The sequence below is a fragment of the Diorhabda carinulata genome, chromosome 4 (genome assembly GCF_026250575.1).
Source record: "Diorhabda carinulata isolate Delta chromosome 4, icDioCari1.1, whole genome shotgun sequence".
Lineage (NCBI taxonomy): Eukaryota > Metazoa > Arthropoda > Insecta > Coleoptera > Chrysomelidae > Diorhabda > Diorhabda carinulata.
The window spans coordinates 4,597,718-4,617,565 of record NC_079463.1 but is presented as its reverse complement, the minus strand read 5'-3'; the positions used below and the strand labels follow the sequence as shown (position 1 = coordinate 4,617,565).

General features: G+C 31.7%; 2 protein-coding genes across 2 annotated transcripts in view; both read right to left on the bottom strand.

Annotated features, from left to right (window-relative positions):
- Window positions 1-1,860: 1,860 nt before the first annotated feature.
- Window positions 1,861-19,848, bottom strand: part of LOC130892953 (orexin/Hypocretin receptor type 1-like) — a 79,092-nt gene continuing 61,104 nt past the window's right edge. Inside the window, exons 6-8 of the mRNA XM_057798704.1 lie at window positions 9,509-9,683; window positions 6,969-7,081; window positions 1,861-4,301 (exon numbers count right to left, since the gene is read on the bottom strand). Coding sequence (XP_057654687.1) covers window positions 4,066-4,301; window positions 6,969-7,081; window positions 9,509-9,683 — 524 coding nt within the window. The 3' untranslated portion in view covers window positions 1,861-4,065. The remainder of the gene's footprint in view (window positions 4,302-6,968; window positions 7,082-9,508; window positions 9,684-19,848) is intronic.
- Window positions 11,982-15,739, bottom strand: LOC130892952 (facilitated trehalose transporter Tret1-2 homolog). Its single transcript, XM_057798703.1, has 2 exons — window positions 15,468-15,739; window positions 11,982-13,504 (listed from the first exon to the last, which is right to left on the bottom strand). Exons 1-2 carry the CDS (start codon window positions 15,607-15,609, stop codon window positions 12,159-12,161), a joined length of 1,488 nt encoding a protein of 495 aa, XP_057654686.1. The 5' UTR covers window positions 15,610-15,739; the 3' UTR covers window positions 11,982-12,158.

The window sequence follows — 19,848 nt, the reverse complement described above, 5'->3', positions numbered from 1 at the left end:
GTACAAAACCTCTTCACATACGTCGAAATTCCCAAAAAATTATGTCAATGGAGAAATTGATGTAACTCCATTGAATTATTTCGAATAATAACTGGACTAAATATTAAATTTCGAAATATGCCGATAAGAACAGAAAGGAAACTTTTGTTGCGTGTTTAATACTTCTAATGAACCAAGAGATGGCGCTGAAACGGGAACTCGAGGTGATTGATCTGGGGTAGGAATCCCAAGGAAACTCGAGCGTTAAATTGCTTCTGAGAACGAGAAATTCATCAATTGAATCCGTTTTCGATATAAAAATCACTTGAATTACGTCTATTTTTTAAGCGAGCAATTGAGTATATCGAGAGCGTGAATGGCGAGCACTTCTGTGTCCTCTACTCTCCAAGACTCGTGTCGAGAGCCTCTAAGACGTGTCTCGCGACAGTTCTTAAACAAGCTATTCATTACACGAATTCTCGAGGCAATTATTACTACATTATTACTAAAATAAGAAATTAAATCGATTGAATTTTTAATAAAAGAGACGACTCGTTTGTTATTTATTATTGTGATGACGCTATGTCCCCCAACTCTTCCCACATTTAAATAACTGAATTACGGTAACTCAATTAAGACCTTGTACAATCTTATTTACATGTAAATTGAGGTTACATTATTATATAAACTGGGTTGAATTTGTGTCCTCTTAAGAAATCCTGTGGACAACTATAACACGACAACATAATGATCTGAATTAACTTCATCGTTGTTTTTCAAGGTTTAGTACACGTCAATGCAGAAAAATGCTATCCAAATCCAAGAATTATAAGTTTAAGTCTCTATGAAATGGATTTATTTTTCTTTTGTTACATCTTTGACAATTTTTTTGCTATAGAAAAATAAAACAGTCCAGAGTTTTCCTTTCAAATAGAAAATAAACAATTTCATGCTTTTGCTTTTATACTATCGACCACTGTTCTTTTTTCCATAAATTTATCTCTTATTTCATTTTAGAGACTGTGAAAATTCTCTTCTATTCGATTTTATTTCACCACATAATGAAAAAGTTGGAGTGACATTTATTTTCGGTACTTCTTTCGTTTATTTCTCTAGAGGAAATAAACCCTTTTTTTTGCTAACGCATCGTAAGTAACCAAGAAAATTGCTGATAAATAACCGGCTTTTTTGTTTGCTTCTACCTTTTAAGTAACAAATTTATTTGTATAAACTTCTAGGTAGAGACATAAAATAACGTAAAATCATTTTGTTATATTGGATTAATCCAAATTGGATGATAGTGTTTTATTTGTATTATCATGGGTTGGTTGTAAAATTAGATACGAGAGGGGATCTCAAAAATTAAACCTTGACGCTATTAACATTGTTAAGAGTACAGTAGGAAAGTGGGAGGTGTAGCCTCAACCACCACACTCGCTTTTAATGGCAAAAAAATTGGAGAAATCGAAATATTTTGTATTTAATTCAATTAAATTGGTGGAAACAACAGTAATCAACATACTTTAATTATAGCAGGTCCAAACATAACATAAGAAGGAGAAATTAGAGCAAAGAAAAACGAAGAAACAGAAGAGATGGGAAAGGGAAATATAGTGAGATATTTAAAAGCACAAAAACTGGGCTAAGCATGAAAGAAAAAAAACCAAGTGAAATGATCAAGAGATTAAAGCAATGGACCCCATTGTGGCTAAGGAGAAGAAGCAGGTTGTGAAAGACTTGGTGAAACGAAATTGAAGAAGACATAGAGCACTTGATATAGACAACTGGAGGACATAACGCCGGAACCAAAAGGAATAGAAAATAATAAAAAAACCAGCGACGATATCAACTTTCGATTCTTAATTATCCCAAATGAAACTATTTTTTTGTAAAAAATTACTTTTATTGGCTAAAAATCAGACAAATTTATTAACTAAAATATAAATAATAACAAAAACTGAGAATAAAACGAAATTTGTTTTATTATTATTTGTATTAAGAACTTTGTTTTGATAAAAAATATTTTTGTTCTAGTAATGCAACTTTGACGTTTATAATATTAATTAGATAAAATCGGATTGATTCCATTTGTGCTGGATTCTTTTGAATAGAAGGTATTTGTAATGAATTGAAATAACACATTTAAATTTCTGCACATGACATAAAGTGACTTTTACCTACAATAAGCGTAATAGTTGCTCATACAAGTCGTAACTATTCTGACATAAACTAAAGTTATCTGGAAGAACTAAAGAAAATGAAGCTATGCGAACAGAAAGCGGAAATGCAGATTAGACGACTGCGCAATTTTCGCACTACAAATTTCGCCGACAATAAGGCGTCAGTATAAATTGTGCAACCGCCACGTGAACATTGCTAAGGAACATTGAATTGCACCTGTTTATTTCGAAACTTTACGACACTAAGTGGGAGTCATTAAAAATAAACTAAGAGGAATGTTGTCTTCTGGGATAATATCAATCTACCATGACTACACTCGTCCACACACAACTGATATAACCATACGACTCTTCAAACAATTTCAATTAGACATTTCCGTCATAGTCCTGATTTAGAACACAGAAACTTTTAACTAGAACTAAGAGGACAATTAACGCTGATTGAATTCATTTATTTAATCCAAGAGAGTGTTGGAAACGTCTACAAAACTTTTGGTTTATATGAACCAATTATAGTCCTTCGGACCAAATAAAACCTATTCCAAAATTATAGTTTGGAAATTATCAATTTCCTCACAATTTTCGCAGCAATTAACTCCTTAATTTGGTTGAGTTCCACATGGTCAATTATCTCTGGTTTATTGACGTGGTTTGTAGCTAATTGTAACCAAATACCAAATAAATTAGTATCATTTGAGGTACAAAAAGTGATTAAACAGTTCAGAATTGATTGTAACATTATACTTACCTTGAATAATGATTACCAGACGTTTTTTAGTAATGAATTCTCTCCAATTGACATAATTTTATTAATAACGTCGTGCTAGGCATCCACATTTTTAGAGATGGCAGCTCGACTAATTCGAAACAGTCATTTCTGATGGTGCTTCATTACCAAAAGTTGCACAAAGCGATTCCTGCATTATTGTTGAATGAGGTGATTTGTGGAAAAACTTCCTATAAACGTCCACCATCAACAATTTACTCAGTCAATTTCTAAATTGCAATTGGCTTCCGCAACAACGAACTTCAATATTCAAATAGTGGTGTCATATCTCATTAACGCCACCTATTGGTCAATTATAAGGACATTTTGATAGAAAAATTCAACAATTCAGTGTATTCATTACAGAATCTCATACGAAACAACCGTTAGCTCCATGATTCATTTCTAATTTTTCTTCCAAATGATATTTGGTTTAGTCTGAACAGTTGACTCGTTCTATTAAAAGTTTATGAAAAAAATTTCAACCACATATATCCAATTATGATACGGAGAGCTTCTAAAGGCGTTCAGTTATCGATTTTCAATCTTAGACCGTACATTTATAAGGACTACTGCCAAAACATCTATTAGGACTAATTTTTTAATCGCTTTCTTAAAAACGGAAATTCATTGTCTTTTCAAAACGATGCCAATTAATAATAGATCGAGGGTCCTTGAATAGGATTGAAATTATTTCTTCTAAAGACAATTTAAATTGTTTTCAATTCTAGAAAATAATCGATAGCATTGAAAATGCTTTTCAATTCTCTTGAAGTAATTTGAAGCAGACAAGGAAGTTTTTTTTGGAGGGCATAAGTATGTATTTCATAATAAAATTTCTTGGAATATAAGTAGTGATAGTGCAAATGATTATTTCACATTTGGTTTATATAATCCTACTTTTGACACTTATGTCATCATTTTAATGATATGTTGATCTAAATGTATGACAATTCGAGGTAATTCTATTGTCGTTTGTCATATCGTTGTCGATTTAAATATGCGAAAGTCTTTAGAAACTCACTACATATAGTGATAATACTAGCTCTATAACAAATCAAAAGTAATTTTAACCACACTTTTAATACACAATGTTATATTTACCAAAATAGTTACCCCTCATTCATAAACTTTAATACTTTATATGTCTACCTGTAAAACACTAGTCCTAGTATTTTTTCTGAAAAGTTTCGTGTCCGGTTCTCTGGATGTATTGAGTCTATGTAACTCGTAGTCGTATTTCGATTGAGTTCTCGATGCGAAGCCCGAATCTTTATTACAAAGAGTTCCTCCTCCCGATTGATAATGAAGACGATCTTCGAGATTGTGTTTAAAGCAGGAGTCGAATCCTCTTCTGAATTCTTTACGGAATTTTCCTGTAACATTAGAAATACGAAGAAGAAATAAAAAATGCCAAATTCGATTCGATAAGTGCCATGAATTAGAAGAAAATGTATAAAAATCTGTCAATCTGACAGCTACTTTTTCTCATAACTATATATAAAAATTAATTGTCAGATATAATAAACAGGGATCAGTGAAAGAATAATTTTAAGGAAGTAATTAATAAAATTAGCTCACACTTGCAATCTAAAATCGTACAAATTGTTAGTTGTAGTCTAAACAAATTATATAGGATGCTGACATTGCTATTCCAGCAAAATGTAATGTTTTTCCTATTTATTTATACTATTTCTATCGGAGAGGTGATTTCCTAAACACTGTGTTTGATTCACTTAATTTATTTAAGCACTAACACTAGACTTAACTAATTTAGACAATAATTAATCATTCACCAATACCTAACTAACTTATATAATTTATTTATTTCGTTCCGTTCACTATAAATATTTATTATAAACTATCTTCCTAAACAAACCCCTTTATATACCCAAAACGATTTCTTAAAAACTCTAGAAAATAAAATATCAAATAAAAAAAATCTTTCTTTAAAGATTAGTTCTAAAAAAAACCAATACAAACAACTCGCCGCTGTCTATAAAAAGCATGTGAAATGCGCCGCAAATTCGTCAAATTTTAGAATTCCATTAAAAGCATAAGGACATGACTGACTTCACGGCCTTCACATCGAGTCGTGAGTGTGACTAAATTAGAAAATATATGGAAGAAGATAGACAGAATATCTAAAAAATGAAAAATTGGACAGCACAAAAATGAGTGTTTTATTTCTTATACAAATAGAATTATGTCTTTGCGAATTATTTTTAAACATAAAGTAAAACTGTAACGATGTTTTATCTGGAACGTGTTTTGTGATGAAATATACAAAACTGATAAAAAGTAACAAGTTTTATTAAATTTTTCGAAATGTTTTATATTTCATAAGTAGGCATATAGTCTGATCTCAAACTCAAACATTTCAAAACAATTCTGCCTAAAGCTCTTTCCGTACAGCTTAATCCCAATCTTGACGCTGTGTTTGATAAACAAAGTCTTTATCAATACATTGAAATGAAATATATCTCAGTCACTGTCTTTATGGAAGAAATTAAGGTAGTAGAGCTCCATTTTGATGGAATTGAATTAATTTTTTCTTGCAAAACCATACTAGTTATTCCAAGTGAATGTGAAGACATTTAAGTAGAGCTCACAGTTAGATTTTCCTCACTAATCAAAAGTTTAATAATACTATTCCCTTGAATACCAGTTCAAACGTTTAGTTCCCATGGATATTCAATAGCGAAATTTTCGATTGTTATCATGTTCCTTGAGAAAAAATTGAAATATTGAGCTTCTATTTCCCAAGTTTCACCTTTTTCAATATAATGATCATCATTATAATCTATTTATTTCCGGAATCACTTTATTTCAGTGATTCAACTCTTCTAGACACATGGACAGCGATTTCCATTTATTTCAAACGAGACCGGGTGTAACATAGATATATGATTGTCTGTTATTTCAAATACATCTCTTCGAGTATACGATAAAGTTGAATTAGCCGCAGCCAAATTTCGTCTTTATTCATTAAACTGTCAATCATTTTAAATAATCCCATTAACTTCGTTAAACTCTGTTTTCCATTCAATTAAAGTTAACACAATTTCTTACATTATCACAAACCAGTTGATCAATATATTTTCAGGGACGTTCGTCTGTCTGTACAACATTTTCTAACTAAACTTTGACTTGAAGATATTTTTTTCGCATCAATCACGCTAGTTATTTTCTTGAAGTAGCTTCTCCAGCAATATTTCTTTCGTTCGCTGGATTTTCTTCTTAAAAAATGATTTGAAAAAGGTATGTACAATGTAATTATTCTAAACTAATTGTTTGTTGTTCTATGCATTTTTTGCTATTCGATCCAGTCTCTCATTTCTTTTTATTTCGCAGTGGGATGGTACCCACATGAAATTAACATCAATATTGTTGTTTCTGCAAGTGAGTAGCTAATTTTTAATAAGAATAATCATAGGGCGATTGGAGTACTGTTGGCAGATTGCGCTTTTAGTGAACTTTGAGAGTCGCTAATTTCACCGTTTATCAAAACCTGAGGGTCTCGCACTCACGGACTCTTGGATTATTATATTCACGTCTTCACGACACGAAGCGAAGCGGCAGGATAAAGAGGCGAGTAAGGGTTAGAGGAAGCGAGCACACACCACTCCTTGACAGTCGCGTTCCCTTGTTAAACTAGTGAAGAGCTTGCATCGAGCTCAAAAATAAAAATTTATTTTCGGGTATTTAATATTGGGAAAGAATCAACGTTCTGAGAATATTGAAAACTGTTATAAACAATTAACTTGGAATTGATGAAAGTTTATAGAAATGATTATGGAAAAAGCATACTTGTTCTAATTTTTAATTAAAACGTTTTTGCTTTATTTTTGTAAGTAGTTTTTTCTGTATATGAATGTATGAATTGTTTGGTTGTTTTTCATATTTCCCTATAATACTAAATTCAGTTTTTTTACGCATTTGAACCTTTTTCATTTCGGCTATTGAATTCAACATGGAATACATAGTTTTCCAAACAGTGTGAAATATGTATATACTCTATAGAATTTACAAAATGAACTTACCACTCATGAAATTGTAGATAATTGGATTAACAGCGCTGTTCGCGTAGCACAACCAATGGGAAATTAATGAAAATGCAATATTTGTATCACTGTTGCTTAACTGCACAGTCACTCTGTAACAAGATATTGAAATGTTCATATGGAAAACCCATTTTTTAACGCACGCAAAACGTCAATCATGCATTGAAACAAAATTAGAGATTTAAAGCATGGCGTGAAAAATTTTGGTTCAAATAGGGCATTTCGGTATTATCGATCGATCCTCAGTAAAAGTTACGCATGATATTGCAATGAAATTGGCAAAAAATTATTAAATTGTAACTTTCAAAAGTAATCAGCAAGATTGCTGTGAGCGTTTAGGTATTTGATTTTGAACACATTTCTCCTACATTCAAGATTATATAAATTCTTCTTCGGATTAGTACCTACAACCGATTCTCTTGAGGATACCCCCTTTGCACATTCGGAGATCATCTAATCAACAAAAATATTTTAGCTTGCGAAAACTCAGTTTAACTAAAATAAAGACGTTCGAAGATTAGATCCCCAAAAATTGTTTCCATAAATATATAAACGTTTATACTGGGAGGCTTTATATCGCTAAGAGATGTATTAGAATCCGAACCGAGTTTTTCATCCATGTGGCAACTCGAAAGAGCGAATCATATAAATAGATTAACGGTTAGCCGGTCACAGCTTCCTCGTGAAACTATGAAAACCAATCAGAAATACTAGATTCATTCCATGAGCCAAGGAGAATTATGGTTGAATACCTGTGAAGCCGATAATGTGAAAAGGGGTTTAGACAAGTATAATGACGCACCCTGCGCAATTAGAGAAGCTTTCATCTGAGCTGTGAGAGCTAAAGAGGAAATAAAGGCGACGATAACTAAAAACTGCCCGACGGTCGAAGCTTTCGAAGGCTTGATCCCTTCACGTGATAACAACTTTTTTTTGATAAGGGATCAATAAAAACAAGGTAAATGAGGCTTCCGTGCACTTGAGTCTCTACATTCTAAATCTAAAAACCCCCCTCGAGATCGAAATCTAGAATCCCGATTTAAAAGCAAATCGAGAGCACTTAAAATCGTTTTTCTCATATTGGTTGGTCATATTTTGGAGTGGAGTTGGGAGAAAGCAACAGTCGTGGCTCAGAATTATTGAACAGGAATAAAAAGGGTTGGTGAACTTTTTCGCTCATCAGAGGAACGTACAGCCTTTACTATGGTGATCGCCAGCGGCAGGGAGAGGCAAATGGAAGAAGAAAAGTCAACGCCCAAGAAAATCTAGAACTGCTAGAATTGGTCTAGGGTGTCACTACAGTCAAAATTCTCATTTTATCCTAGTATGAGAAACAATCGTTATTTGAAAAGTACAGTTTGTTTAATGGAAAACTTAATTTCATACATATGCTAAAATATTATCAAAAAATTTAGTTCAAATAGAAATAATGATAACAAAATTAGGCAAGTGAAAGAAACTTTAAGATATTTTAGTCAAATAACGAATTATACGTTAATTTTGCTGACGAATGTTGTTTCATGGAAGAGGAATGAATTAATATAGCAACTAATTTACGTAATGTATTTCATAGGGATTGAAGAAAGTGACAAACATAACCCGTTATTTTTTATCAAAATAATTTCATTAAATATTTCGAAGTAAGGTTGAACTTGTTTTTGCCCATGGCGTATTTATGATATAAAATCGTAATCCATTACTAATAAAAACTGAACTTTCTGTTTCTCTAATTCAATTATTTCATCTCAATTCTTATTCCCCAGAGCAATGGATTTTTTGATACGAGCCTATTGTTTGTAAGTGTATGTTTTTGGCACATTTATTAAAGTGCTGTTGGCTATTGATAAAATAAATTAAAACACTGAATAACCGAAAATCATTCCACTACAACTAGTAACTCGAAAAAGGAAAGCAAAAAATACTGTTTCAGTTCATGGGCAATTTTTGCTATAATTATACCACAAATACTAAACAAAATTTAAGAAGAGAAGATCTATAAACTTGATATGTCGTGGTTTAAAATTTAGAAGCGTTTGCTATTCAGTTTCATATATTATATTATTTTTTAATCCAAAGAATTTGTTGGTCAAACTTTTCGGAATACTTTAATCAATCACTAACTTCAATCCTTCTAATCAATTTGTTATAAAATTCTAAAACAGCATCATTCCCACTCATTATTGTATTAAGCTGTAAAAATAATGAAAAAAGTGTTTTTCCAAGGTCCACAACATAACTTTAAAATCTAATAGACTAAAACCAAAAAATGAGTGGAGTAATATTATAAAAGTTTCTTGTAAAAAGTATGGCGCTGCTTACATAGGATAGACATGTCGATAGTTAGAAAACAGATTAAGAAATCATCAACACAATGAAAAACTGCATTCACCAAATATAGAATAAAACTTAGATTTGATTATAAAACGTCAAAAATTCTTGTAATGTTTATTCCAATGAGTATAGTTTTTACCTTCGAAGGGCTATGCAAAACTAATGAGATAGAAAAAACTTATACTCACCTAAGAACTGATAGTAAATGAACTGGAAAAAAACAAATCGCAAACATGATGACGACAGCAACAAGCATTTTGGCAGCTTTCCTTCTAGATCTTAACTGTCCCTCGGTACTAGTATTCATATTCATAGCAAATGAATTCAATTGACATCTATTAGTGAGTCTGCTACCTGTAAAATCTGTAACAAATGAAATTTGGAGTCAAGTATGTATAAAAAATTGGGGAAAGATGCTAGTAGCTCTAGAATGTTTAATGTTCATGTCTATATCCACGACATTGAAAAAAAAATTAACTAATGAGATAACCTAGTGCTTTATTTCATCTGATAACTATTTGAGCTTTCCTGGATTCTTCCTGAAAACAACAGAATGAAACCGGAGCTGATGGACCGATATTTCAAGATATTGTCGATTCGAACTCAAAGTCATGGTCACTGTTTTCTTCTGGAAACATAATGTGATCAGAGATTCAAGGGAAACAACTGTAAGTATACATTGCAATTTGGATTATTTTATTGGAACGTTGACAAAACGATATGCAAATAGAGTGAAAAATGAACTAACGGCTCCGAAAAATTTCATCTGAAGGGCTGCGATTGGGATCATTTTAGGGATGTTTTCTTTCTTTCTGTCGCGCGTTGTGAACATTAAGAAATTGATAGAAATTTACAATTTCCTATCTTGAGCGATTTAGTTGCACAACGGGGTTATGGATTAGATAAACTATCAACTGATTGTAGATTCTAACTCAAAGTTCAGTGGAAGATTTAAGATCAAAACTTTTATTTTTATTATTTTTGTTTAATTCGTTACTTTTAGAAATAATCGTATCATATAGCTATAAACGGTTTCCGAACGCCATTGAACGTGAATTACACTTTATCATAGTTTCCGAAAAGCCTCAATATTTCCGTTTTAAGGCAATTTGCTGTAAAATAGAAAAGACAAATCAGTAGTAAGTTATAGGAAATCAACTGTGAAATTTTCACAAAAAATATTGAATAAAATATTGATAAACCAAACCAAAATTGAAAAATTGTAAATTTGCTTCTTTACAATTATATATTTTATATAAGGTCATATATAAGAGGTTTGTTTTTTCAACCTCCGATAGGCTATAAATAAAAAACAAGCTCATATAAAACAATAATTTTATCACCAAAAGATTGGCACTATTAAGGCTACTTTTCGACATAATCACCGAAGAGATTGAGAAATTTGTCATATCCGTGGACAAGCTTTTCAATACCCTCTTCAAAGAAAGTTGCCACCAATGTAACCCAACCGTTCAGTAGCAATGTGAGGTTTTCTTCAAACATTCTGTCAACTCGTTGAACCACGTCATCTGAAACGACAGATTTGTGTCCTTGGCCCCTTTTGTCATGCACATCATTACGGCCATCTTTAAACTTCAATAGTGGCTGTAGCACAACGCCGACTGATGCCTGAATGTGAACAATGGCGGAGTGTGTAGTGCGGGAGCTTCGTAGTCGTCTACAGCACACGCCCGCTTTCTTCTGCCCGCGTAGCGACTGCACAAAGCGATCGGAGGTTGAAAAAAAAACGGCTGTCGTACGTATATATACGCGACGACGAGTGATGGGCAATCAGGATACAAAATTAACATAGCAATTGACTACTTGTTTGTCAAAATATGCAACATAGATATCACATAAAAGTGATAATCAACTTTTAAGCTGAATAAAAATAATACGTCTTACAAATCAAATTGAATTAGAAACGAAGATTATTAGTTAAAATAATAAACTTGTGCAACAAAACAATTATTATTTAACCGGGGAGAAGAACAATCTCTCATCGAACTGGAATCGTAGTTCGAAGTTTCGTAGATGTTGTTCTGGATGGCAGCTGAGACGTAGTGGAATTTACCGTATCTGGAGTAGCCGGAGGATACGTCAGTGTCATCCCTAAGGGCTGGATAGCTTGGAACTGTAGTTGGGCGGACAGCTCAGCTGATGCAGGTGCCGACGATCGACGCGACAATTAAATCCGATGACATTGAAGAAATTGTTCAGATTTGGCCGGCACCTCCTCTTCCTCTTCATCAAGTTCTAAACTACTCTACCACTTTCTTCGGTTATGTAGTATAAAGCATCTATATTATTCCCTGTATAAATATCTTCGAATCTAGTAATAATTTTACGGCTTTGGTACTTTTTAGTCTTATTTTGCAGAGCCTCGCGATGTACTGGACATTAATGATATTTTGATCGGTTTTGGTTTGTTACTCATTATAAAAAATAAGGTTTTTCTACAATCCATAGGAAAATAACGTAGAAGTGACAACAAAAGCACCTGAGTGAGGGAGCGCTTGTAAATCAATAACAAAATGGCTTCCATTCTTCCATTCCCTTCCCTAGTGGCAAAAAAATACTGATACCTAATACGCTACGGCCACTGTTCTGTATTTTGTCCATGATTGTAAATGCCAATAAAGTGTTAAATAAAATCAAGTATCAAAACAAACAAATTTATTTTAAAAGATCTCAAAATTACATTGTTCTAAATCAACAATAGTTAAACAAATACAATTTTCTTATCACAGAAAATAAATAATTTAGTTCTACCTTTTCTATATTATTTAAAAATACTTCAAAGTAATATCGCCGGTTTTTAGAGTAAAAACTCTCATTCTATTTTTGACAACGTGATTTAATATAATCTTGTATTTCTATCAAAGTTTTTCCTTTAGTTTCTGGTATAAATAAATATATAAATATGGCCCCCAATACACAAAAACTACTGTACAGCCACATACACCACTGCATACCGAATTTTTCAACTATAATAGGAAACGTGAACGATGATAAAAATGATAAGATTCCCAAGAATGTCATCGCGACGGATAAACCTGCTGCTCGTAAATCTGACGTGAAGAACTCTCCTATTATAGCACCTGGTACCGGTCCAACGCCCAAAGAAAAAAATATGATATAACTTATTATGCAAACTAACGGTAACCATTGCAATTGTAAGATAAATGGAGAATCGACTGCTTTTAAATGGAAGAATAAACCTAATACAAATAAAGGTACGCCAATTCCTATAGACGAAATTAATAACATCAACCTTTTCCCCGCTTTTTCAATAACCAATGATGTTAGTAAAAAACTGATTATTTTTACTGCTGCTACATAAATAGGCATACTACTACTATCAAATTTGGTACCAGCTGCAAGGAATATAGGTTCCATAAAAGGTAATATGATGCCTATTCCACAAAACATGTGTAAAGATATGAGCGTGCTACCTAACATCAAACTATATCTTCTTTCTTTTGTTTCAAATAGAGATAATATATTTGGTTTCTTTCCACTAGCATTAGCTTTTATGGTAGCCTCCATTTTAATAAAATCTTCATGGATCTCTTTTTCAGTTTTATTATTCCTGAGTTTTCTTAATGTACGAATGCATTTATCTTTTTTACATTGAGATAATGTATAAACAGGAGATTCGGGCGCAAAAAAGAAGAAGAACAAGAAAATTAGAAATGGTAATGTTCCTATCAAAGTGAAATCTCTAAATGAAAACAATGATCCTAAAGAGTAGCCAAGGAGATTACCTACAGGTAGAAAAGCGGAATACAGACATCCATATCTGGCCCTATTATGATCCTCGCATATTTCTGTTACATAAATTGGATAAACAGTTAACCCGCCCATAAAGAAAAAGAACCATATACACCGAATTATGATCATGAGTATTATTTTTCTACTGAAAGCAATAGATATTGCAGAGGAAACAATTCCAATTCCTGCTAATTGGAGTGTACGTTTCCTTCCTATTTTTTCCGAAACATAACCATGTATCAAAGCGCCAAACAACATCGATAAAGATGGTAAACCGGCAAGCAACGATAACTCCAGGACGGTTATACTCCGACCAAGTGGATTTTCTTCAGTGTTATTAGATTTTAAAGTTGGTATTACAGCAGAAGTCCAAACGTAGGCTTCTCCAGATAAAACTGCCAACATTGAACCTAAAAAATTTAAAAAAAACGAGTTGCTAGAAGAGAAACAGTAAATTTGAAACCCTCAATCAGTAATTATGTACATATTGTGCAGCATTGGATACACTCCTTTTAAATCTCTTAATTGAAGCACTTTTTGGTATACGAATTTTCTCTTTTCAACAGGCAAAAGTACTGAACACACTGATTATACTACCACTATAAAAACACTCAAAATTACACATGCGTTTCAATAACCATATCTCTGAAAACGATAACGTCAGACAGTGTTGGTGTAGGGGTAATATAAACAGTGTGTTCACTACGAATATCACCAACAGTTTCAGAAATTCTAGCCCAACAGTCACAAGAATAAATCAAAGAATTGATTTTCTGGCACGTGAAGATACTACGTATAATTGAATTAGGAAAACATGGATTTTCTATATTATGACAACAAAAAATTAAGAATTTGCCAATTTGTTAATCATAATGATGAAGGAAGGATTAAACGGTAACTGAATTCGCTTAAACACAAAGAATATATTCGTTGGGATCATTTGAATCCTCGAAATTACAACTAACTAATTTACTATCAAGCTTTGTTTTCCTTTGTTTCGCAGTTAATAGATTTAAATGAATGTAGAGTACCATCGATTTGATTCTAGGTTATAAAGTTTTAATCATTCACATCTTCATTCTAATCCACCAAAATTGTTCGCTTGTTTGAGAACTTGTAGTTTTCGTGGTTAGTGTTTATGTTGGGGAATACTTTTCCGATGAGCTTTTCTTTTGATGAGACGAAATTCGAAGGAAATGAGATCCATCCTCTCGATTCTTTGACAAGAACGGCTATTAATGATACAACTCCCATTTTTGCACACAGTTGAAGTTTCTTCACGCAGCACAAAAGAACTGATGCTTTGAGATATTACTCGACGGCAATCGCTAGATAGTAAAATCATTACGGCACCAATCATTCCCAGGTGCTAATTGCAATTTCGCGACGTGAATTATTCCTATAATATACTGAATCTGACTTGAAATCTGAATTTTTTTTGTTTTTTAGCAACATTATTCTGATATTTTAAAAACCTAAAATTCGCCAATATCTGAATATTGAGGATAATCCACGATTATATAAAATTTTCGAAATTAACAAAAAATAATACATTTTATAACATGTTTTTAGTGGATAGAGAGAGAAATAGTTTATTTTCAAAAAATTGTTTCAATTTTTAAACAAAAGCTTGTGAAAACAAGAAAAAACATAAAAATAACTAAATAAAGATACAACAAAAATAAAATTTCAATATACACCAAAAAACCACACTGAGTAATAAAATTAAAGGTAGTAATATAGGAATAAAATATTGTGATTAGAATAGAAGTCGTTTACTGAGTGGAAGGCACTTTCCAGTAAATATGCCCTCAAATTACTGCGGAATGCCGAAAAAGATGATATCGATTTGATTTCAACTGGCAAATGATTGTGCTTTTTTTGCATTGTAAAATATTGAGCCCTTTACTAATTCTGAACGTGTAGTTGATAGGTAAAGGTCGTGCTCCGCGTTCCTAAGTGCAACGATCTTTGCGAAATTGGTGAAGCGTGCTTAGGAATTAGGCAAACAGATTCAAAGATAAATAAGGAAGGAAGAGTTCCTGCATATATAACAGCTCTCTTTTGTAGTTTGAAGATTCTCTTAAATTGAGTCACAGTTCTTTGGAAACTGATCTCAGCGCAAAGCATTCTGAAAGAAGTCGATTTTTTATGATTGATTATGTTCATTTTAACCTATATAACGATTAATCCTAATTAAAATTTAGTGATGATATGATTAAACAATGTCTTCTAACAGCTTTTCAAATCTGAAAATAACAAGTTGATAAAACTCATTCAAAGAAAAAAAAATATATTGAAACGAATGGTTACTTTCAATACGAAATCAAAATATTCTGAATTGGAAAGGATAAGTATCTGATAAATATTTACCTCCAATAACTATAGCTACCAGATATAAAGTATCAGACTTTTCCCCATTCTCCGGCTTGAATTCTTGTACCTTTGTATCAGATGTTAGGATATCGGGTTTTTCTGGGATATATTTCACTTCTTTTAAAGTTGTCGAATCCATTTCAGACTATTTTGAAATTCCCCGTGTCATAACCCACTTTTAATATAGCATTCGTCTAATAAAATTTAGTGTTTTTATTCCATATATAATATATATAATTCGTTCTATATAATGTAACTTATCAAAGAATGAATATTTATTTTAGAATTATTACTTTTATATACGAAGTAGAAAATATATTAACTGATAAAAATGGAATTTATTCACGGGATAAGAAAAATATATAATTTCATCTTTATTTCATTCAAAATGAAAGTTCTATTAGTTACCAGTTTTATTTGTGTGTAAAAGTTCTTTACAAGATGTAAAGATGGCAACAATGAATTTTTCAATCAATTTTTTAACATTCTGTATTTAACTCGATTTAATTTGTGGATTAGGAGATATGTAGATAGAAAGCCGTTCGCCATAAAGAAACATTCTGAAGAAAATTATCATAAATTGTAATTATTCATTGAAAATAATTACTGGAACATAATTAAACGTTTCTAATTGAATTGCAAACTGTCGAACATCGTGTTACTTATTGAAATTGAGAAGAGAAGTAAAGAGAAAAAAACACGTTCGTTTCAAACCGCTACTGCACTACTTGTTTTTTACCACATCCGTCTAGGACACCCTCAAGACGCGCGGTCTCGTTATTTAATAACCAGACCTCGTATACCAAACAAATCAAGAATTTACTCAAGACATTCTTGAGTAGCCCACACACTGGAATAGTCAATATTGAGATCGCCACATAGAATTAATTTCATTTTTAGAGGTAAGGACTCCAGTAACTGTGTAATTTTGGAAAAGTCGTTTGTGGACATGATCATAATACCATTCCATTGGGATTGTTGCGCAGTGTACATTGGAAATTCCGGTTAATTTTTCGTACCGTAGGTACTTATTTGAATCTTTATTACTTCACAATACATCTATTTATTCAGCAATAAGATTTCTATTTGTTTTTAAATCAGCTTCTCTTTTCTACAAGTATAATCTTCCGTCTTGAAAATTTCGAATTGTAAATATTTGCATAAGATAAATAAGATAAAATATTCAAATTGAAGTCATTTATGCTTGTATTATCTAAAAACAGTCTCTTTGTTTAATAGTAATTTTGTCTAGTCATGATTTGTCGTCTACGAGGTGCGAGCGAAAACATATTTTTCTATAAACTGGGACGTGATAAAAATTCCGGTAGTCCACAAATTTACAACATTTAAGATTATAAATCTTTTCATACAGCCCTGTTCTAACTTATCTAATTGTATTATCTACGTATCTCAAATGAAAATGCTTCTATAAATAGGTTGCAGATGATTTTCTATCAGTGATAAAATTACTTTGTTTTTGTTGTTATTTTTTTAAAATACTGAAAAATTAAGGACGATAATATTGACTCAATCACAGTCTCTGAGTTAACAAAAATTAAAAAATTCTAAATTAAAATTTATTGAACAAAAATTATTTGTGTTATATAACAAATAATTGTACTCTTTTTGTTTTGAAAATAAAGAATTATTTAAAAAATAATTATAAAGAATATAACAGAATAATTTGGAAAATTAAAAAGATGAAAAACAATATTTCACGTTAATAAGGACTTTTTCAGCTTAACAATATCCAAATCTATGGTATGTAGTCTGATATTTTTTAGTAATTCAATTCCACTAAAAATTTTGATTAGATTAGAATATTTTTGTTAAATAACCACATTAAATCGAATAAGTTAGAAATAAATATGATGATTTGAAAAGTCAGGTGAATATATAGGAGGACTGACCATGGCCATGACCATGATAATATTCAAAATAATATCCTTATGCAATAATACAGAGACTCTAAGTCATTTTTCTGAAATTTTGCGACCAGAATCTCTAATATCACCCTCGTCAAAGCTGTTCATTTGGATGCGTTTCTTTTACGGTGTTTTTTGGTTTTGAGAAAATCACGGGGCGGTGAATCCGGAGAATAAGTAGATTGTCGTGATACAGCATTCATTCGGAATGTCTACAATAATTCATTCACGGCAGTCAAACAAGCAGATGAACATTGTTTTCACTTTCGACTTGATAATGCGAGCTTCTTTCGCTTTGGATCCCCCTCCTGAATTCATCTTCAACCTTTGTTGTACGAAAAAAACTCAGTTTATTTAATATTTTCTCGCATTGAAGTCATTAAATTAATATCAGAGTTCCTTACAATTGAAATGAATCAATATGACGACTATATTTTATTGTTTTGCTGGGATTATCAATTTTTAAAAATGATTACATGCAATGAAGTTTAAGAAACTTGAAATAAACTTTATTTAAATACAACAGCAAACTTGAAATATATTTTCCGTCGGGTGTAAATATGTGTTATTCATAGTTGATTATGGCTTTTCCAAATGTACGTAATGTCTGTAATTGTGCTTTAACAGTGCTAGTAACTTCAAAGCTAAGCTTGACGGGAAACTGAACTCTTTTGAATTAGAATGGAAGCTCAGTGGAAATACACAAAACTGACACCTCAAAAATTCAAATCGTTTCATACTTCATTACTGGAATAGGCTGGATTGTGATTTTTTGACAAATATTTTTTTCATAAAAAGTATCTTAAGTGTACAAAGTTTCATGATGATCGGTTTAGTAGTTTTCGCGTGAAAGCGTAAAAAAATAAAATTTATAACATTAGTAAAGATTTTTATTTGAATTTTGTATTGAAAAGTGAATTTTAGGTTAGAATACAATAAGCGGAATATTTGTCATGTGATCCACAATATCAAAGTGATTACAGGTGAGCTGAAAATTTCCAACATATTCCACTGTTTTCGTTTTACAATGTACTGAAACATTGTTTTCCATATTTCAATATAAATTAGTTTGAGTTGAGTATTGAACGTAAATAGGAAAAATATATTCGCTAATTTAAAGCGTAAAAACTAAATTGAGTTCATAATACATCGATAATTAATTATTTTCAACCACGAAGCTCTTCATTTGAAGAATTTTAATTCAAATAAAAACTGAAATATCCCAATAAACTGAAAACTCTTATTTTAATTAGTTTCAATTTTCGTACCTGTAGTTTCATACCTTAATCATGAAATTTGGATTAGTGGTTGACTTCTAGACGTTTTTATCCTCATACCAAATTGGAAGATTTACCTCCCCGGTGAATTGAAAAAGAACACAAAACTAATCAAATTCGAACAAACCAAAAGAATAGAATAATGAAATGACAAAGTTTATTCCTCAAATCGTCCTGTAAAATATGAAACTATCGGCTTTGACTAGATATTAACATTTTAATTGGATTTTACGTTTTGAATTGGATGTTAACCATGTTAATTTGTGATTTCCAGAGCTATATAATGCGTAAAAATTGTTCGTAATTGCAAATAATATCATGACAAATAAAGAAATATTTTTTATTAAATAAGGTTGTAACATTTTATGAATATATAGGATTACGATGAAGTATTGTGCAAAATTTATAAAAAGTACATTTTTTAACATAAAAAACACATCACACGGTTTTTGTACCATGTGTCTTAACATAAGAAAAAGAAACAAGAAAAATAACTTTTATATTAACTAAACCGTCCATTAAACAAAAGTATTTCTTACAAGAATCCTTCAAACTGTGTCCAGCTCACTATTTGACATAGATCAAAACGATCATTGACCTGATGTTCAAAGTTAACTATCATATACGGAGCGGCAACATTCGCAAACGTACTAATGTCGTGGGCTGCCATTCTGATCTCATATTCGGCGGGAAATTTGAAAAAACGGTAATATATAGGTTTTGTAACAACAACAAATCAAAATGGAGGTACCAGGACTTCCCTCGAAAGCTGGATACGACTGAGCTTATTCTCCTCTCCATATCCCTTAGTTACACAAGTCATTTCATGTCTAATTCATTCTCTCAAGTCTTCTGAATCGTTTAGTCGGATAAAGTGGATCCGACTTTTTGAATGTTCCCTAGAAAATAATGGAGACGGATACAATCATGTTATTCAATCCACCTTTCTTCAATTCACCATCTTATTAGAACCAAATCCTGGAACCATATTTTCTCTTTTATTTGAATCTGGAAATGCTGCAATTGGGCCCGGAAGAACTGCCATATTAAGATGTATATACCTGCAGGTATATACCTGCTGTTAAATTCTCGCGAAAGAAATAAGGACCATTAAATCGTTGTCTAACGATTCTTACCGAAATTTTTAATTCAGGAGGCGCTTGGTGTGTTTTATGT

Excerpts from the sequence above, each read along its gene's own strand:
- LOC130892952 (XM_057798703.1), bottom strand. The coding sequence starts at position 15,609 with ATGGATTCGACAACTTTAAAAGAAGTGAAATATATCCCAGAAAAACCC. Across the intron at positions 13,505-15,467 it reads GGTAGCTATAGTTATTGGAG|GTTCAATGTTGGCAGTTTTA; the intron begins GTAAATATTTAT and ends TAAATTTTTTAG.